General features: G+C 39.5%; 1 protein-coding gene across 1 annotated transcript in view; it reads left to right on the top strand.

Annotated features, from left to right (window-relative positions):
• NELL2 (neural EGFL like 2) overlaps positions 1 to 22,172 on the top strand; it is a 153,541-nt gene that overhangs the window by 31,249 nt on the left and 100,120 nt on the right. The window contains exons 4-9 of the mRNA XM_054399534.1: positions 2,860 to 3,033; positions 3,143 to 3,239; positions 9,243 to 9,315; positions 10,795 to 10,877; positions 12,114 to 12,242; positions 13,493 to 13,595. Coding sequence (XP_054255509.1) covers positions 2,860 to 3,033; positions 3,143 to 3,239; positions 9,243 to 9,315; positions 10,795 to 10,877; positions 12,114 to 12,242; positions 13,493 to 13,595 — 659 coding nt within the window. The remainder of the gene's footprint in view (positions 1 to 2,859; positions 3,034 to 3,142; positions 3,240 to 9,242; positions 9,316 to 10,794; positions 10,878 to 12,113; positions 12,243 to 13,492; positions 13,596 to 22,172) is intronic.

Below are 22,172 nucleotides of genomic sequence, written 5' to 3'. Positions count from 1 at the left end.
CTTGGCTGTTGCCTTTGCAATGATTGTGCATGCACAGAGTGGTCTGTGGAGATGTAACAACCTTTTCATTCAGGCTGGCACTTCTTTCTCTGTATGTCTGAATGTAAGTAAACCTAAGCACGTATCATCTCCCTGTGAAGTTAAATATGTTTGACCCAAAGCATGTGTGGTTTTTGGGGGGTTAAAATCAGGTAGGCTGGTATTGATTAAACAACCACAGAGATCATGGATGTTAGAAAAGTGGGAAATAGACTCTGCTCTTGTATTGTTTCTAATTGTGGTTTATTTTTCACTTCAAGAGCTGCTTGCCTTTTGTACCATAGAAGAGTGCCTTGGAGCTGCTGAGAGAAGCAGCAGCAGTGATATTAATAATGGGACTTATTTGGCTGCTGCTCTCCCTGCAGTAGGTGGGCTGGGCTGGATTAGATTAGAAAGCAGTGATTCAGCTGATGAGGTTCCCCTCAAACTTTCCAATAACGAGATTCTTGATTAGAAGACTGCAGTATGATGCAGTTACTGTTTCTTTTGGGAGTATGTCCTTTAGGAACCAAGATCACCCTCTCTTCTCTCTCAAGGGTTGGTAGTCCTGAGCGTACAGAGAATTTTAGAGTATTTTTGTCACTGTAAATGAATTTTTAAAGTCCAAGTGTATTTGTTGATGTCTAGTTTAGTTTATCAAAGATTCTTCCAAACTTCTGGAAAGAGGTACTCAAGTACTACAGCATCAAAGACAGTGTAAGAAGCCTCACTGGGGTCAGACTTTGCATTTCTACTTGTATCTGTTTATCAGTGCTGGGGCTTGTCCTGTCTTCTGAAATTTGCAAGACTGAGTCACGGCCATTTAAGTCCTGGCAGTTAAACAAATGTAGAAAAGTGGGATAGAAAGCACAATGTTTTGGCAAAAATCAAGTGAAAATGATTCACATTCACTTCCCAGTGTCACGGTGTTAGTTCAAGCTGAAGGCAATATTCTTCTGGCTGTCATTCTGCTTGCTTTTCTAATTGTGTTTTCCTGCTGCCTCTGCAGATCATTAGTAAACCATAATTATTCTCATAATAATTCTTCTAATGGCTATTATTTTCTTTTTCATTTTCATGCATATTTTCCCTAACAATCACCAAGCCTTCAGAAGTTAGAGGCTTTGTGTACAAAAAGTTCCTTGCTTATTGGAGCATCATCAAATGTCAGCATCTTCTCTCAGCAGTTCTTAATTCCTGAAATTTTTGCAGTCATGTCTTTTTTATTGAGAAATCCACGTTTCATTTTCAGAGATTTCATTATCCCACCTGTATGAGCATTCATTTTATACCTTCTGTACTGACTGTATGTCTACTGGTGTAGCATGTTCCCTGCCCGCCTGCATCTGTGTGCTGACCTCGGTTCTTGCCGTTGACCTTGAAGAGTGTGGAGACTAGCTGTTGCTTCTACCAGGAGATAATGTTTCAATTTATCCTTGCCTTTCTTTTTCCACATTATACAGTTTGTCAGCTTGCCCCCAGAAGAGGTCTGATAAGCACTAAGTAGGCCTAAGTAGCAAGTTTGGTCATGAGGTGCTTTTTAAATTGATCTGTTGGGATTTCACCAGTAAAGCTTGTTTATACTATCTGCAAATCTGCTATATAGTACATTTATACAACTGAAATGCTCGTGGGTTTTTTTTTTTTTTTACCATATATATGTGTGTGTTCATATGCCCCTAGCCCCCTTGCAAACTTACTGATGACATACTCTGTGTCTTCATCAAGGTCATCAATAAAGATGTTAAACAGAAGTGGTAATTTAACAAAGCAAGTATTTGCACATAACTCTGATTTTTTGTATTTCTTCAGAGACATTTCATTACAAAAATGAAAGGAGGTCTTAACACTATGCCCGAAAGCAAACAAAGCTGTAGCTCAGTCTCAGTTTTTGCTTACTTCCCTGCTTGGTAGTGGTTAGTTATATCCCTATCACAAAGCCTGGTGTCTTCTGTGCATTCACGCCTTCCGCTTATCCTTACTGTGCTTTCAGGATCGGGCAATTATTCATAATCACAGAATCACAGAATGTTAGGGACTGGAAGGGACCTTAAAAGATCATCTAGTCCAACACCCTTGCCAGAGCAGGATCACCTATACCAGATCACACTGGAACACATCCAGGCATGTCTTGAATATCTCCAGAGAGGGAGACTCCACAACCCTCCTGGGCAGCCTGTTCCAGTGTTCTGTCACCTTCACAGTGAAAAATTTTTCCTCCTGTTTCCACGGAACTTCCTATGCCTCAGCTTCCACCCATGGCCCCTTGTTCTGTCATTGGGCATCACTGAGCAGAGCCTGACTCCGTCCTCTGGGCACTCCCCCTTTACATATTTATAAACATTAATGAGGTCACCTCTCAGTCTCCTCCTCTCCAAGCTAAAGAGCCCCGGCCCCCTCAGTCACTCCTCGCAGGGAAGATTTTCCACTCCCTTTATCAATTTTGTGGCTCTGCACTGGATTCTTTCAAGCAGTTCACTGTCCTTCTTGAACTGAGGGGCCTGGAACTGGACACAATATTCCAGTTTTCTCCAGTAATTATAATAATACAGTAATTATATTTACAATCAAATCATGTAATGGAAATTGCGTTACTAGAGAGGGAAAAATAAAGTACTTGGCTTGGGATCTTGTGTGCTTACATTAAAATTAGAATTATGTGTAACTGAGAAGAATGATACAACGGAAATGTGAAAAGTGTTTATTTCAATCTTTCAGTCTCCTTACTTGTCTTTCCCTTTCTTTTAAATAGTTTTTGCATGACAATAATGGTAATGTTATGTAAAATGTTGCTGTGCTGATAAGGATGGTTCATGACATGGTGGTGTATTTATGGTACAGGTACCTGGAGCTGGAAAGCAGCGGTCATCGAAATGAAATCAGGTTGCATTATCGTTCAGGCAGTCATCGCTCCCACACAGAAGTATTCCCATACATTTTGGCAGATGATAAATGGCACAGGCTTTCCTTGGCAATCAGTGCCTCTCACTTGATTTTGCATGTGGACTGCAATAAGTAAGTGAAGAGTGCTGTTCTATTAAAAGTTGTCCCTTTTGGAACATTGCAGCTCTGAGTAAATGAAATGATAACAACTCGAGATTACGTCTTTTTGCTTCCTTTTCAGAATTTATGAGAGAGTTGTGGAGAAGCCCTTCATGGACTTACCTTTGGGTACAACCTTTTGGCTAGGACAGAGGAATAATGCACATGGCTATTTTAAGGTATGCATTCCCTCAACGGAAAAGAGTGAACTTACATAAAAATGATTAAAGGATAGGAGCATCTTTCATATGAGCAGAGAGCTGGGATTGTTCATCTTAGAGAAGAGAAGGGTTGGGGGGGATCTGATCAAAATGTATAATACCTTAATTGTGTAAGGGGGATGAAAATGAGGGCTCCAGACTCTTGTTAGTAGTGCCTACTGACAGGCCAAGAAGCAATGGGCAAAGGTTGAAATACTTCCAAGTCCATCTGGACATTAGAAAAACATTCTTATTATGAGTAGGCTTGTCAGAGGAAGGCTGCTATTATGAGTAGGCTTGTCAGAGGAAGGCTACTATGGAGATACTCAAATCTGTGTCTTCCTGCTTGAGCAGGGGAATTGGAACAGGCAATTTCAGCAGGTGCCTCCCAGCCTCAACCAGCCTCTGCTTCTGTAATCCTAGCACAGTTCTTAGGGCTGTGGGGTGTTGTATATCAGTATATCTGATGCAGTGAACTGTGTTTCCATCAAACTGGACTTCACTAAATAAAGCTGCAGAGTCGGATGCACATGCCTCAGAGTCACCAAACAAACACAATCAATGGCAGCTTAAGACAGAGAAAGGTAAATGGCTGAATTCCAAGAAATAAGTGGTCAGATTATTGTCTGTTTCATATCTAGATACATTTTTTTTATGTGTCACAGAACACTACAGTCTAAGGAACTTCAATTTCATTGCCTCTGTAGCATTTAGATTTCAGCACAGTATCTTTGTGGCTCAGAAAAGAGAGATGACTTTAGCATCTGTAAAGAGAATGCTTTTTTTTTCCTCTCCAGAGGAAGAAAATTTATACTTGCCTTTTGCTTACTTCTACTTTAATGTGTATATACAAAAACACTTGGTCCATAGTGAGGTTGAAGAAATGAATGTTATGTTGAAGTGAAGTGTAAATGTTGATTTCTCTGAGTCCATTAGGTAGCACTCAATGGTTGCAGTTGCTATCTGTGGTTTGACCTCAGTCTTCACTGGAGCTCCTTTAACAAAAGAAGGCATCCCTGTGGATGCCTTCTACACTGCAGTCCCATTTGCCTCCCAGTAGGTATCTTTTAACTTGAGCTGCAAAACAGAATTGATTATGTGAATCACAGACCCAGTCACTTTTTTTTTTTTTTTTCCAGTAGACCACTTTGAATATGATTTTCATAGCCAGTTCTGTGCTTTTGTGCTAAAATAACTTTTTGGGTGTTGAAATACTGTTTGCTGTACATAAATGCTGGTTTATATCCTTGTTGCACAAGAAGTGGGGCACTCAGATTTGAAAACTGGCTTTGTTTTTGTTTTCAATTCTGTATCTGTTCCCTTCTCCTCCAAAAGACTAAGATGAAGTTTGCAAAAAAAACCCACACCTGCAGAACTCTTTCTGATTTAAATAAATAATTGACTCCAAGAATAAAAACAGAACATATTAATGCTTTGCTTAAATTGATCTCTTAAAATCACTTAATTTATTCTATGTGCTTATAATGAAGTTTTTAAATATTCCTATCTTCTTTTCCTTTTTTTTTTTTTAATGTGCCTTCTCAGTTGTTTAATTGATTGTATTCTTAATTCGTTGTATTTTGCCAAATCATGTTCCTAAGGAGAAGCAGCTCATTAGGGGCAGAAAAATAAATACTCTGATAGTGGACTGTATTTTAAAAAAATTTATTTCTTTCTGTTCAAGAAAGATAAATAAAATACATAGAGAATTTTGCCTCTGTTACAACTGTAAAGCAGCTTAACTGAAATGGATAGCTGTTAAAAGCATAAATATAGTTGAAGTATGCTGTGCTAAGTGATTTCTGCAGCATAAAGTAGGACCAATGGTTAGACTGCCTCTGACAATGTGACACTTGCACAAGAAATTCATCAGTTTAGACGAGGAGGACTTGCAACATTTCTTAGCGCTTTGGAGAGTGAATGGAAACTCACTGTGGGACAGTTCTACTCATCTGATTTTGACAGGTGCAGGTGCTTTGTTTCAAAAAAATCAGACTGCTTTGAGTGGATTAAATGGCTTGTCCAGATGGGTCGAGGTACTCAAAAAATCGTTAGTCACTCTGAAAAAGTATTTCATCTGGGTGTATTTGATTTTTGGATCAAATATTGCTGTATGGAACCACTGTATCAGTATGGGTGTTCACACAAGGATATATTTGTACCTGTTTCACTTTCACAGATTCACTGATTACATCAGGTTGGAAAAGACCCTCAAAGGTCATGTCCAACCCCCCTGCAGTGAGCAGGAACACCTTCAACTTGCTCAGGCTGCCCAGGGCCACAGCAAGTCTGGTCTTGGATATCTCCAGGGATGGGGCTTCAACCATATCTCTGGGCAACCTGTCCCAGTATTTCACCACTCTCATTGTAAAGAACTGTTTACTATGTCCAACCTAAATCTGCCCTGCTCCAGTTTAAAACCGTTGCCTATTGTCCAATCACTACAAGCCCTTCTGAACAGTCCTTCCACAGCCTTCCTGTAGGTCCCCATTAGATATTGAAATGCAGCTGTAAGTTCTTCCCAGAGCTTTCTCCTCTCCAGACCATACAGCCCCAATTCTGTCAGCCTGTCTTAATAGGAGAGGTGCTCCAGCTCTCTGATCGTCTTTGTGGCCTTCCTCTGGATCCATTCCAGCAGGTCCATGTCTCTTCTGTGGATGTGATTGACTGTATGGTCCGAAGTCTCAGCACAGTTTTGACTATCTAATCTCTTGTGCTGTGTAGCTTTTCTTGGTATCTACTATCTAGTAGAGCCTGTGCAAAATCTCTCATGTACTATCAGGAGGTCCTGATTTGGGAGCCCAGGTGGGCTAAGTGTCACAGCTCCCTGTAGTTACTTTGGGAAAATGAGAAGAACCCAAATGCCTGGTAAATGGCAGACTCCAGTGCACACCACAGCTGATGGTGGAGGAGCTTTACTGCTGGTTAACAGCTAAATTATTTGAATATTTGCTTGTGTGTTTAGTGAAGAGTGTTTTAAACTTAAATGAGTTGGACTCTACCATTACTCCTTTTCATGAAAATGCCATGACTTGGGTTGACATGATTTTGAACTTGAAGGCACTGAGAAAGGAAGGAGAAATTAACACAGTGAGCTATTTGAGGTGCTCTTCAAAGAGGTCTTTGCTCCTATCTTCCAAAACACGTGTTGTGGGAGGTTGTGATGTAGATCCCTGTCTCAGACACACCTGAGTTTTTCACTACTGGCTAATCCCTGCGGGTCCTTGGGCAGAATGGAGGAGAATCCAGCTGCCCTAGATGGTAGTTTTGTTGTTGAGGGAGAGATAGGCATGCTACTAAAATACTCTCTTAGTTACCCTTCAGTGGCACTTATTCTTCTCTGTAAGTTGCTCAGGTGGCTAAGTCACCCTGGGTCATTCACTTGAGACCAAAATTCCGGTTCTTTGACTTTGAATCTCTATTGAATGCCCTGTGTATATGGATGACGTGGAATTTTGCATTTAATTTGCATCATGTTCTTAGTGTCATGAAACATTTTAAGCATCCTGAAGCATGATGTAATTATCTTGCTTTTCCTCCTTAGAAGGAGTTTTGGAGATGCAGAGAGGGAGTAAAGGATGAAAGGGACATGTAGAGTGAATATGATAAGATGGCTCTTTGAAATTGCATTTGGCCTTTGCTTTTGGAAAGCAGCAAAGTGGCTAATAATTATACCTTAATGACTAAGGATGCATGTAAATTCTGCCTCAAGCATGGGATCCATTCTTCTGGATGAAACTGGCCTTTTCCACTTTGTATAGTTGTAATAAAATGTTTATTTTGTATCTTTTATAATTAGTATTTCCTGGTGGTGGTATCTTCAAACACCACTGTAATTTATTTACAAAGTATATTTACAGGTTGTGGGTATGACATTCCACGTATAAAGGCAGTTAAATGATTCAAGCACAGATCTAAGAAGTTCCAATACAGCAATTCAAATTGGAAATAAAGGTGCTGCGATCTGTGGTTTCCCACAAATGGGATTCTGTGCCAGATTATCTGGGGACTCTTGACTTGCTCCTCTGTCTGGTATCTTCCCTGTGTCAGTGTGAGCTGAAATTCCGCACCCCCCCCCCCCAACAAGTAACCAGGCTAGCCCAGTCTGGAAGCAAATGAAAAGCTGTATTTACAAGCAGAGTCTAAAATCTACAATGAAATGCAATGAATATGTACAAATATACAAAATTCACAACATTCACAAATATGTACAATCAACAGAAAAGCACAACCAATCTCCCTTTGCTTCCCCCCAAGGGGACCCTCCCAAAGGGGCCTCTCTCTCCCAGGAGCTTCCCCCCAGACCCCCCTGGACAGAGAAGCAGAGTTAGTTAAGCAGAAAGTTGTTAACTTAGCTGCCAAGGTCAGTGTGTTATCTTCAGCCAGAAGAGAAGAAGAAACAGCAGCCAGACAGCCCAGCAACTGCCCCCACTGCAGAACGCAGAGTGTGCAGAGTGCCTACTTTGTTTTGGGTAATAGTTCTTAAACATTTCTATCTATCCAATGGAAGTGTTTAGAACAATCAGTATTTTGCTTTCTTACACCCAATAGTGACTTATTTACACTCTTACACTTTCTCTGTTCTGAACTTTGCAAGGAAAAATTAAAAAGACAGTTTCAAACCATCACACTTCCCAGATGCTGTGACTATAAATTCGAGTGGTCCTTGGCTTGGAAGGGGCGAGGGTTCCTCTCTCCTCTGATGCCCAGTTCACAGTCTGGAGCTTGCCTTTGGCTTGGAAAGGGCTAGGGGCCTCTCTCTCCCTTGTGTGCTCCGTCACTGGGCTGTAGCCTCTTCTGGGATTCAATTCTCTTGGAGCTTTTCCCCTTTCTGCCTTGGTCCAGGTGCAAGGCCTGGGTGTAGTTGCTGCCTGTCAGGACAAGTTCTTCAGCTGCTGTTCTGGCAATATTTGGCTCTTGTCTCCTTCCTGGTAAGCAGAAGGCCCAGGTGTGGTTGGTGTGCTAGTGCAGGCCCTTCAGCTGCTAATCCAGCAGCATTCGACTCTTGTTGCTGTCTGGGTGAGAACAATGCAAGTTGCCTGACTTCTTGGCTGGTTTAAATACTGGCCCAAGACAATTAATGCCCTTTGGTAACACAGGACCCTGATAACTGGACCTATGGGATGGGGCATACCCAAACATGGCCAGGGGCACACACAGTTCACAGTTGTGTCACAAAGTTAATTACATGTGCTACAACGTGCTACATGTTTATCTGGAGCCCAGGAAGTCTCCAGGTTTGCACATTCATGGGTGCTTACAAGGTTAATTACATGTGCTACACATTTGTGACCATCTGGATCCCAGGAACTGACCAGGTTAGCACATTTGCAGGTGCTTAGCCCATTGTCTGGGCTAGGGCATGAGACTTCAGGACAGTAGCTGAATTTCATGCTAAACCTCCTATAAATTCTTGCCAACATGGGACTCTGCAGCTGTGTAACAAACATGCAGTTTCCTGGCATTCTGCATGTTTTATGGAAAGATCTTTGTTGAAATCATAAAGGGTTTGCATGAATGTGTTTTTCTTGACTGAAATTTCTTTAATCTTCCTTTCTAATGGACAGTTATAGCTTAGTAAACAATTTGCATGTTATTTAAGTGCAAGTAACTGAAACTGCAACTGTTTTTCAAATTACTTTTAAAGGTCATTGTCAAGATTTTCTGCAGTGACAAACTAAAAATAACAATGAATTCAAAACAACAAAACTCTTGCTACGTAATTACATCTTGACATTTCATCTTATGTCTTTAAATATAATTCATTATGTCTTTATTTGTACATCTATCTATTTTACTCTCTTTATTGTCTCTCACTCCAAGAAGTGGGTCCAGGCAAGAAGCTGTGTATTCATAAGTATTGGTTTTATCCAACAGTTTTTCTGTGTGGGCTTTAATGATTTACAATGTGAATAGAAAGCATAATTTTGACAAGTAGAAGTGATGAATCTCTTTTTTTCCCCCCTCTTCACTTACACATAGGGCATAATGCAAGATGTGCAATTACTTGTCATGCCTCAAGGATTTATTTCTCAATGCCCAGATCTTAATCGCAGTAAGTCTGTTAATTTTTATACCAAAAGATGAAAAGTGTGCTTTGTACCTGTTTTCTGTCCTACTTTTTCTGTCCTTACAAGGTTTGTTAAAACCTTGTGTTTCAGTATATTGTTGTCAACTTTGACAAGATTGAATCTATTGTGAGTACATTTCACAGACTCATAGAATTGTTTCAGCTGGAAAAGACCACTAAGACCATGGAGTCCACCTGTCACCTGAAGACCACTGTGGCCTTTAAACCATGTCCTGAAGTGCCATGTCAACATATTTCTCCAACATCTCCAGGGGTGCTGACTTTTCCACCTCCCTGGGCAACTTATTCCAATGCCTGACCACTTTTTCTGTAAAGAAATTTTTCCTAATAGCCAACCTAAGCCTTCCCTGGCACTGTTTCAGGACATTACTGTCATCCTATCACCTCATGCTAGGGAGAAGAGACTGCCCCTTACCGCACTACAACCTCCTCTCAGGTAATCGTAAAGAGCAATGAGGTCCCCCCTCACTCAGCCTTCTCTTCTGCAGACAAAACAATCCCAGTTCCCTCAGCTGCTCCTCCTAAGACTTGTTCTCTGGACCTTTCACCAGCTTCCTTGTCCTTCTCTGGACACACTCTAGCAACTCAGTGTGAGGGGGCCCAAAACTGAACCTGGTATTTGAGGTGCTGAGTACAGGGGCACAGTCTCTTCCTTACTCCTGCTGGCCTCTCTATTCCTGATACAGGCCAGGAAGTCGTTGGCCTTCTTGGCCACCTTGGGACACTGCTGACTCATGTTCAGATGACTGTTAAGCGGCACCCCAGGTCCTTTTCTGACGGGCAGCTTTCTAGCCTCTGCCCCAAGCCTGTAGGGTTGCATAGGGTTGTTGTGACCCAAGTCCAGGACCCAGCATTTGGCTTTGTTAAACCTCATACAACTGACCTTGGCCCATAAATCCAGCCTGTCCAGTTCCTTTTGCAGAGCTTTCCTACCCTCAGGCAGATTACTCCCACCCATTTTTTGTCATCTGAAAATTTATTGAGGGTGCACTCAATTCCCTCATCCAGGTCATTGATAAAGATATTAAAGAGAACTGTCCCCAGTACTGAGCCCTGGGAAGCACTGCTTGTGACTGACCACTAACTGGATTTGACTTCATTCACCACCATCCTGGCAATCCATCTAGTTCTTAACCCACCAAAGCATCCACTCGTACAAGCCATAAGCAGCTAGTTTCTCCAGGAGGATGCTGTGGGAAATGATGTCAAAGGCCTTCCTGACGTCCAGATAAACAACATCCACAGCCTTTTTCTCATTCACTAAGTGGGTTGCCTTGTCTATAAAAGAGATCAGGTTTGTCAAACAGGACCTGCCCTTCCTGAACCTGGGCTGGCTGGGGTTTTAAAAGTAGTATAAATTTTGAAATTAATGTGTCTATTATATATGTGTATATATAATGTAGGTGTTATATACATATATAATATATATTTTTGTTATTGTAGCATGCCCAACTTGTAATGACTTCCATGGACTTGTGCAGAAAATTATGGAACTGCAAGATATCTTAGCCAAAACATCAGCCAAGGTAATGTTTACTAGGAGTCATGGCACAGGAGAAATGAGGCCTCCTAGAGCTTTAACTGCTGCTTTTTTAGATTATTTATATGTATAGAGGGATGTGCACATGGGTGTGTATGGAACATCCCTGCATGGTGTGTTTATGTGTTTTTATTTGTATATGTGTGTCTAGTGTCAATACATACAGATTCCCACTTCAGAGAGCTTTCTTGTGATTTAATATTTTGTATAGAATCCTCTTTTAATAGTAAACAGAATCCAAATCCCTGGAAAAGGCTTGTAGATATTCAAGCTCTATCTGTTAGGCTAACAAGTCAATACATCTAGAATGAAGTAAGTTTCTGTGCTGGTAGTGCTTACTGCAGTAAGATTTATTAGTCTAGACCTGAGCTGCCAAATGCATGTTCAGACAAAATTTATGCAAGACATGGAATTAAGAATCAAAAAATCCAAAGCAGCATTTTTATTTTCTTTAGACTATGACAACAAAATAATTTTGAATGTGTGTTGGTGAATGTAGAGCAGTCTTCTGATTCTATCAGTTCTTTAGATGTCTGTAGGAATGCTGTTACCTGGCTGATTTGATACACAAATGTTAGAATCGTAGAGTGGTTTGGATTGGAAGGGACCTCCAAAAGCCATATAGTACAATCCCCTCTGCAAGGGCATCCTCAACAAGATCAGGCTGCCCAGAGCCTTGTCAAGTCTCACCTTGAATATCTCCAGGGATGGGGCCTCAACTACCTCCCTAGGCAACCTGTTCCACTGTTCCACTACCCTCACAGTAAAGAACTGGTTGTCATGTTAAAAATGCCTTGATTGATGTTTAGAAACACTTGCTAACACATTACTTTTGAGCATTACCTCCAGTTTTACCTCTACTTAGATTTATGTGCATAACCTAATATCTGCAAAATAGTTTCTGTAGAGCAAGATTTTTGGTCAGTTCACACATACAAACTTGAGAAATCAAAGTCCGTGCCCATCTTGACTTACTTTCATGAGGTCCTTGATGTTAGAGAAAGAAGTAGTGCATTTATATCTTTCTTCTTAATTTCCATCTTCAAATGACTGATGGTTTAAACATGTTATTATATTTGACAATAATTGTTCTAATATCTTTGCATTTTCCTACATGTATTCTCTCATCTGCATGCTTGATAATAGGGGCTTAGTTTAAATCATATTTATACTAATGTGGAAACTAAAAAATTCAAAACTTTTTTGTGAACTGTAAATACAGTTGTCCCAAGCTGAGCAGAGGATGAACAAATTGGATCAGTGCTACTGTGAAAGGACCTGCACAATGAAAGGCACGACTTACAGAGAGTTTGAATCCTGGACAGATGGCTGTAAGAACTGCACTTGCATGGTATGGTTTGAGTGGAGACTCAGAAACTCTGGTGTTTCCTCTGATTACAGTTTTATTGAGGCAAATCATTACTTCCAGGTCTATGCTAGGTAGCAATGACAAAGTGCTGGAAAACTTGTTTTAATTCTAAGGAATAGTATTGCTAAATAAATTTTCCTATTGTTTCAGCAGTGCCAGTGTGTGTAGCTATCCTATATTTCATGTCACCATATGCAGTTGGTATGCAATATACTTAGCTATCATGTTACCCCATGCATTGAGCTGCAGACAGTTTCACTGGATAATTAATTTCCTGCTTTTTGTCAGTATAAACACAGGCTTTTTGTTCACAAATGATCTAACAGATCCCTTGTTTCTGATTCCCTTTGGTTGTCTTTGGTTAAATGAGTAAAATGTCAGGGTCATATGCATGCTCTTGTTATACCACAAATGAAAAAATGTTAGATGAATGGAAGATTCCCAAAGGTGTCACAACTCCAGAAGTGATTGCAAGCATCCTTTCAGGTACCAAACCGTGGTATCTTTGTTATTGTCCATTCATGTACAACTCATTAATTCCATTTGAACTAATTAAATACCTAATCCAAAGGCCATTAGAAACTAGTGAAAAGGCTGTTGTCTGTGCTACACCTTAGACAAATTTGTTGCCATCTAGAATCTGCTAAATGGTTTTCCTTAATCTTTGTATGATTTTGATCTTTCTAGGGGGATATTCAATTTACTTTTAATGTTTTGTGGTTGACACGAAGACAACTTACCCCGTGATATCAAATATGGCCAATAGCTATTTAAAATTGTTTGAATTTAGTGTTAAATGCATTATGTAATTTTATCAGATTTTTGTTGCAGCTATGATATTACTACATTTTAGAAATGCACTGTCTTTTACATAAAAAAAAAGAAAACAAAACACAAAAGGCAGAGTATTGTTCTGTGAAGTCATTTACATTCACGTGTCAACTTGCTGCTGATTGGCAGAGTGTTTTGCCTCCAAATAAATTTCTCTCTTAAAAAGAATGAATTGATCATTACCATCTCAAAGAACAAATCACACACGTCTAAAAGATTGTACACATGATATTCCAAAGGTTCTGTTCTCATAGTTATTAAACCCACCATGTTGAAATGTCTTTTTGGGTGTTGTTAGATTGTTCATTGCATTTAAAATCAGAATTTTAAGTTTCTGTGTTTGAGGCCATCTCTGCTCTTGCTAAATATAACCACCAGTTAAGCACCTTTTATTCTTCTAGAATGGTACTGCGCAGTGTGAGGCTTTGGTTTGCCCTCTCTCTGACTGCCCACTTAACTCTGCCCTGGCTTATGTGGATGGCAAGTGCTGCAAAGAATGCCAATGTAAGTTTTACTGTTGTGCTTCTTCTAATGAAGGTTTTGAAATCTGAAAAGAAAATTAACCTTTCCGTAAACGTCAGTGGAAGAACTGGTTGGGAATGAAATATTTGAATTTGAGGAGCTGTGTGACAATTTCATGTTAGTTATGTGCCTTTTTTTTTTTAATAGCATAGATATTTCTTATCAATATGTAAAACTTTTTGCAGGCTTCCGTTGCTTATCTTTTAAATCAAACTACTAGAAATTAAAGAATGCTTGTCTGGTGTTTGTTTTGACCAGTTTTTCTAACACCTTTGTTGCAAGGAGAATTTACTTTCAATCTTATGTTTTAGTGCTAGAAATGGAGGTTCAGATTTACGATTCCTCTTCTGTAATTAGGGAGAGAGAAAACTCATACTAGACCCAAGAGACCAGCAAAAATCAGACACCAAGAAATGTTCTTCCACAAAGGTCAGACAGAACTATACAGGAAACTGGATAGAAGTAATTTAATATTGTAATTTAAGATAGGTGATTACCTTTTGGTTTTATAGTGTGTTGGTTTTGCAAATAGGGCCAGAGGAGGAGAATTTTAGGTTTATCACTATCTAGATGGACTATGTACAATACTTCAGATTGATTTTTGGACACGTATGGTGGTTATTTTAGGCTATGGTGGAATCCATTCTTGAAATTGTGCACAAGATGCACATACTTGAGTTTTTCAGTGTGGTTTAATCACTCTTCTAGTGCTGCATAAAACTTCTTGCAGAGTGTAGAAAAATACATACCTGGTTAAAATGACATGTTGTAAGATAAAATGCAGGGAGATGTTTTGTACTCCATTGATCTTGCTCCCACAGGAGTTCATTAATATTTAATTGTGTTAGAAGTTACACAAACCATCCCATTTTATAAAACCTTATCAATTAACTCAAGTAGATTAATCCTAATTGTGAGGAAATGAGAATTTTTTTACCAGCTACACAGTATTTCCATACATATTAGATAGCTCGGGGAATTGGTAGTTCAGAGTTGTGAGATCTCTGGAGTTGTAACCTCTGTTTGAATGTTTGGCCATGTTGGCAGAGTTTGAAAACCTGATCATCCAAAGTATTGTTCTTGCAAGGTACCACCTGTGAACTGAGTTGGGAATTCTCCATCTAGATGTTAGTGGGGAAGCACTCATAATGATATGACTTCTTACGAAGTTCTTCATATTGGGAATCTTGACAGAGGTAACTGTGAACAAAGCATATGGACACTGACCTTGTCATACAGCATTGCTGCTTTTCCTTCCAATTAGGATACAGTTCTGGTACAGCACACTGTAAAGTTTACTCTGATACTGTCTTTTTGATAATATCATCAGAAGCCTTCTAGCCAGTGTTGCTAATTTGATGCAACTACATAATTCAGTTTACAACTAACATGCACATGTATAACTCTCTCGACAAACTACCACAAAAATTATTAGATTAAAAGCTAGAAATAAAAATTTCTTTTGAAAAATCACTCATAGCTTTTTTACAGCATCTTCTGGGGAAAAAATAATTAAATCAAACAACTTTTAAGATGACCAAATCTTTGGAACCAAAGGACAGAGAGTGCAAATTGGATTCCCACTGACAAAGTAGTTAAATTTCAGTGGCGGAGTAGAAATTAAAAACTATGGGGACTGCAGGACCCTCACTTATTCTGCAGTCCAGTTTGGTGGAAATGCTGAGTTGTTGCTGAGTTAATTTATGTGCCAGATGTATTCTGTCATCTTGGTGTCTTCAGCTGAAGGTCTGACCGGCTTGAGGTCAGTGTGCTCAGTGACTACAGTTCTGGAGGAGTCAAAACCGAGTTCCTCCATTTTAATAAATTTTAAGAATAATTTTGGTGTTTGTTTTCCCCCCTTCTCCTCCCCCCCCAATTTTTAGAACAGCATCAGGGGATGTAGCATCTGACTACATTATGTAGAGAGAACACAGATGCCTTATAATTTGCGAAAGAGCTAATTAGAGTGTGTTGCTCAAGGAGCCACTATCCTTAGATTTGGACAATCAATCATATATGCTGAGAAAGAGTGATGCTTAATACACTGTGCTTTAGCTGGATTTAGAACATCTATGGATATCTCTTTTCTTCCTGGTGTTTGTTTTACCTCGTATCAGGTGATTGGTGTTTCTGCTTTGGCAGTGGTAGCTATGGCAGCCTTGTTGCTGTGTCTCACACAGATCTGAATTGCTTCTCTCCAGACTTTCTTTCTTCTACTGGTGTTTGAAAAGAGATGCCAGAAAAAAGGAAAGAGCAGTATTTGATATAGTGACAGCTGGCACAGAAGAGTAAAAGTATACAGCACTTAAGACTTTTAATGTGATCAGTAAGCAGACTTTCCATGGTTTTGGTTTTATTCTGTTTGTTCTTATATGCTTCCCCCACCTTCCTGCCCCATTACCCTGGGGTGGCTTTATTCTGCATAGCTTTAAGTATATGGAATTTGGGAACATAATCTGAAGTAGCTTCACTTCTACTAGTAAATAAAATAGGGTAGACACAGTCCTGTTGCCCTGAGGCTAGGTGGCACTTGTGGCTTGCATCTACATGGCTATACTCTCTTCCCCTTCCCCCTCTCTATAGGGTATCTCTATCCAGATGGCTGACGTGGAATGGCCTCTGATCAGTGCCACGACTGGTGCTGCTGCAGAGCATCTTGACTGATACAGACAAAAATGGTGCCATGATGTGTGCTAACATTCAGGCTGCATGGAAGATTACAGACTGTACAAGTGTTTTCAAAACTGTTGTCATTTACTGTTTCATTTACTTGTGCTTAACTTGCTAGTTATGGGCATCACTAGTTAGGCTCTCTTAATAGCCAGTGAAAGAGACTGGCACCTCCAGAAGGCACTTGGTGCTGAGAGAAGGCTGGAAGGGCTGGGATGAATTGCCTTCTGGAGGAAGACATCTCTTTCCATCAAAAACATAGGGAGCCCAGGTGATTAGATTGGGTACTGAACTTCTAGCCAGCAGAAGTTGTGAGGTTAGTCTTTCCATCAATTACTGTAACAAGTATCAGATGTGTCATATAGGAATGGAAAGTGCTGGATTTTAAAGCCTGATTCTGACAATAAGTGCTTATGCTAAGAGACCTGTGGGAGCCTACCACAGTGCCAAGGCCTAGGAATTGAACTTCAGCCCAGCCTAGCATTTAAACGTTGGAACAATGCAGCTTTGTTGTATCCCATTTGATGACATTTTCAACACTTCAGAAACTTCAGCACAACTGATTCCTTATGGTTTTCTGAAATGTTTTGTTCAGGGGAAGAACACTTACTAAGGAAAATTACAGGGTTTTGTCTGTGTGGGTTTTTTTTTGCCTTTTTAAAAAACTGTTTTGTTTCATTGTGTGGAGTTTTTGTTTATTTGGTTTTTAATCAATATTGGCTTGTCTTTGGTTCTTCTTATGAGCCAAAAGAAAAAAATATGCTGAACAACAAAATAAAAAACTGAACAACTCAAACTCTGACCATCTGCCCTAACTCTCTGCCTTTGAGGACATTCAGACAACTTGTTCTGTTTTGTCTTGTGTGAGGATTTATGCTGGTAGAGTAAGGAAAAGCAATGCATGCAAGTTATCACCATGTTTTCTATTAGCCATAATAGGCTAAAAGAAGCAAAGATCTTCCAAGACACATAAATTGGCCATTGTCTTGGATATATGTTTCAGCTACAGATGAACTATCCAACACAAAATTCAGTACAGCAACCAGAGCATATATCTTAGATCAATGGCAGCTTCCTGTGGAGAATTGTTTGGAGATGGAAAGCAGAGACTACTTTCTTTTCTATTCCCAGTGCACTTTTAAAACTGTCTGAGAAGGTATGTGTAAAAGGTCATTAAATTCTTTTCTACTCTGCAGAGACAAATGCATTGTGGGGTGATAGGCACTGATCTGAACTGGGGAAAGATTAAGCTCCCCTGCTGACCTTATAAAGTATTGCTTTAGACCACAGACTTGGCTTAAGAAGTACATGTTCATTTATTTTAGGTGAATTGTGGAAGGACTGCCAATGTCTTAGTAGCTGAGACAATTGATACTTGGTCAGCAAATCTTTTTATGGTAACTTTTCTATTACTTGGTGTATTTATCAGCTGGTATTAACACTAAGACATTACTTCCAGTAGCTATGTGATATGTGTATTTTGTTTTTAAATGGAGCCAGTATATTTTTAACAAACAGATTTCAGTGGAGGTTAAAGCCACTATGTTCAAATCTGCAGACGGTGATTTTTCCATGGTCTTGTGGGGTTTTTTTTCTGGAATAGGATTTTTGATGATTTTCTGCTGTATTGTAGCTACTTTGCACTCCAACACAAGTATTTTAAAGTGACTGTGAGAAGCATAAGGCTGTATTGGATCAGCTCATACATCTGTTGCTAGCAAGTGTGGAGGGTTATATAACCCAGGAAGGGTTTACCCAGGAAGGGTTTTTGGACAAAATAATTAAAGCACAACTATGGACATGGTAGCTCTTATATAGGGGTTTCTGATGCAGTGGTCTCTCTTGCTAGCTACTTTTATAAGCAAAACTAATCAACTTCCCCTCTTACCCTTCACCATCCACTGATTACTTTTTTCTTGATTTTCCTCTCCCCCTTCCTTCTCCTGAAGCTACACACTCTGCTGCAAGCTCCAGCTCATGTAGCCTACAGAGGGGAAGGATCTGTAAAAACCCATTTGCTCCTCATTTACACAGCAATTCACTATCAGCAACAGTGCAAAATTTTTATCTAGAAACTTAGGGCAATATTGGTTAAGCTTCCCCTGAAATGAATCATTTATCCACATGGATTGAGGCATTATAAACTTAAGCCTGTGCTGCTTACTAAATTTTCATCTTTTCACAAAATTGCCACCTTTTTTTGGAGGCAGAAGGAGTGACACCATCTCACTGTAGGTGATATCCGATCGGTGGCAGGGTCGCACACCAGCACTCACCTCATTTGCCCAGGTGCTGAAGGAGCTTCTCCTGCATGCAGTGTGGTGCAGAGAAGAGGCTGCAGCTCAAGGAATTGATTGAACGTCAGGATTAGTGAGTGCTGACTGAACAGGCTGTCTTATCCTTGCAGTAAGTCAGAAGAAGGGGCAGTGTGGAAACTGAAAAACAATGCTAACCAGCTGGTGGGGACATGACATGGGTCTGAGGGCTGTGGGGCAGCCAGCGTGCTCAGGGTGACAGAAGAGACATTGGTATGGAGGGAAGAGAAGGATTTTTTTTAGCAGTGAAGCAATGATTGCTCATCATAGCTTTTTTTTCAAAAGTGCACACTTCAGAATATAAAGGTGAAGCAGTAGTAGAAAAATTAGTTGCCTTTCAATTGTAAATATATGTGGGTTTTCAAAGTAACAAGTTCAAATCAAACATAAATTCTGTTATTTTGAGTTGGGTTGTTGTTGTTTCTTTTTTTTAATATATATTTATTTTTATTGAAAATCAAATAAATTAGCCTACTTTAGGATAGTACAAAAAGGTTTCTGGAACATAACAGTAGCCTGTACTGGATTATTTCCTACATCCTTATTATTTATTATAGCCTCCTGTAGTTGGCACATAGAACTTCTGAATGTTATTAGCAGATTAATGTCAGTTCAGGCTCTGCTTTCTGGATTTTCTATATTTGAAATGATTCACCTAAACCCTATTTCTCAGTTTTTTGAATCACATACAATGATAGTATCACATTATGACAGATATATACACACTTGTCCTACCAAGATGAATTACATTGTATTTTACTGCCTGTTTATACCATTCTATTACTTCAGCAATTCTTTATCCTCAAAAGAAAGGCAGTATTTATATTAATTTAGAAATAGGACAAAGTTTTTCTAAACGAAAGGGAAAAATGTATCTTTTGAACTCATGCAGGTCAGTAAAATCAGTGGAGGTATTTTAGATTTACAAAGCAATAGGGGAAAAGCATAACTGATGCATGGATCACTTGTGAATCCAGCATAATTTACTATCTGAGTCTCACAGGTTGAATTGGAAGGAATCTCTGGAGGTCATTGGGCCCAACACTCCCTCCCAAGCAGCGCCACATAGACCAGGTTGCCCAGGACTGTGTCCAGATTGCTTTTCAATGTCTACACAGATGGAGACTCCACAACCTTTCTGGGCAACCTATGCCAGTGCTCAGTCATCCTCACAATAAAAAGATGCTTTATTGAGTCCAGATGGATTTTCATGTTTTAATTCATGCTCATTAGCTTTTGTCACATCACTGGGCACCACTGAGAACAGTCTGGACCCTTCTTCTTCATTCTCTTGCATACATTTGGAAGATCTCAGAGCCTTCACTTCTCCTGGAAGTGTAAAATCTTAGGAAGTTGAGCATTGAAACATGATTAAGAATGTTTTGGGGCCTTTTCTCATGCTGATCTCAAAGTCAGCAGAGGACAGTGGAAAGAATCCTCTTGCCTTTGGTAGCCAGGGCCAGACTCAACCTTGACCCTAGCTGCTAAGCCTCTGTTTAATTTTTTCATGTTAAAGCTATAGAAAATTTCAAATTACTACTAGTAGTCTATTTGGTTTATATCTGTTATATATCCCTGGCAGAACTTTCAGGGGCTTTTTGGTGTAGTTTCTAGTTTTCAGGACCATTGTTCTTTGGAAGCTGGGCAGCATACCTGTGTCAGAAGGGAGTCTTTTGACTCACAGGTCCCTGCTGAGCAGGAAACTCACCTTTGTTGTTATATGCAAATTAAGATACAGCTTACAGAAAATTGAAATACAGCTTAGAGCAATTGGACTTTTCCAAGTATTTTGGTCCTGTGTTTCCTCATTCCCCACATGCTTTGAATTACCTTGTTCTATGTTAGCAGAGGAAGACTAAGGTAGTCAGTGCACTGTGCCTCAGTCAGACTTTTAATGCATCAAAGTGCAGCTTCCTCTGAGGCAAGTGGCTTTTTAGCTATTCTGGACCCTATGCATTATGGAACTTTACTGGAAGACTCTAAATGTGGAGGAAGTGTATCAGTATATTAGAATCCCAGTTAATGGTAAAATCATCTAGTTTTAGACTTACTAGGTGCCTGAGGAATGAATTATAAAATAAAGTATGCTTAAGAAAATCCTTATTCATTAAAATACATTACACTGAGTGTATAGCAATCTGCACTAAAGAAGAAATTGGAAGCATAATATCGGTAGTTTTATTGGTCGAGAATTAAAAATATTCTTTTTTACATGGGAAATTTTGCTGTAAGCCATGCTTTGTTCTCCCCTGCTCTCCCTATAACCTATTTTGTCAAGGCTGTCTGGGAAAAGAACCTATTTTTTCTCCTTTTCTTTTTTTATTATATTCTTACCAGGAAGTTCACAGAATATAAAATACCTGCAGCGTATTATTATTTTAGTTTATTTCCAGTGCAAGTAAAACATTAACATATGTATGATACTAATATTTTGGCTTTCTGACAGCTGGGAGTGGACAGACTGGCAGTGAATCAGTCTGTGAGAAGTTACTACCCTGACTTTAGTAATGCTGATTTCACCATAATTTGCTTAGCCACATGGCTAGGAAATAATAACAATAAAAAAAAATCATTTCTACTTATAATTACAAAAATCACCTCAGATATGCAGGTGTTCACCTGGCTATGCATTGATTTCAATATGTTTATTCTCACCAGTGATGTGCTAATGCTACTAATGCTAATGTCAGCATCTGCATCACTGGAGTATGGTGGGAGTTTTTTGTTGGTTTTGGTTTGGTGGTGGTGGTTTTGGTTTGGTGGTTTAGTTTTTATTTTTGGTCCCATAATTACCAGCACATTGCCAAATCAGCAGCTTCTAGCTGACGTTTTAGTTTCTGCCTGGAGCTTTTTCTCTGTAGATCTTGTAGATTTCTGAACTACCAGTAGGAATGGTCTTTAATGGACATGTGTTCTGAAGAGAGCAGAACTTGGCTTTAACTGAAAATCCCAAACCTGCAGGTTTTGGACAAGGTCACAGAAAAGTAAGAATTTGGAGTCTGAGAGCACTTCATGGAGCTGGGTAGAGTAAAATACCAAAACCTAGGAAACCAAACAGGCTTGTTGAGACCTGTGCAGCTTTGTGAAGACCAATTTGCACCTGACATTCTCATAATAGGATTGCCAAGGGTCATCTGGGTGGAAAACTGGCCTAGTGGAGAAGCTGGTAGGAGTCATGAGAGTTTAAAAGAAGGCACATGTACAGTTTTCTGACAGTGCTTATGTCATGTGAAATGAAAAAGTAGGTAGGCTGTGAAGGCTGAAACTCAAAAAATAAAATACCGAAACAACCCCACCACAAAACAATTAATAATGTGATCTGATTTCCTTGGCAGTCTAAGGAAAGGATGGTAAAATATGAGTGAAGTTGATTCAGTGAGATAAATACAAAATAGTGTATATGCTGTTATCTTTTACTGGGCCTATTTGTAAAGCTAATGTTTTAAACCAGTGGCTTTCAGTGTTTTGGACTGCAGAAGTTTGACATTTTTTCAGTAGAAATCTGTATTGAATTAAACCTTTTACAGCTTGGTTTACTTCTCTTAGCCATCATTTGCTGATGTCTGAAGTGTGA

The sequence above is a fragment of the Indicator indicator genome, chromosome 3 (genome assembly GCF_027791375.1).
Source record: "Indicator indicator isolate 239-I01 chromosome 3, UM_Iind_1.1, whole genome shotgun sequence".
In the NCBI taxonomy this organism is placed as follows: domain Eukaryota; kingdom Metazoa; phylum Chordata; class Aves; order Piciformes; family Indicatoridae; genus Indicator; species Indicator indicator.
Note: the sequence above shows the minus strand (reverse complement) of the source record. Positions and strands in the feature narration are given on the sequence as shown.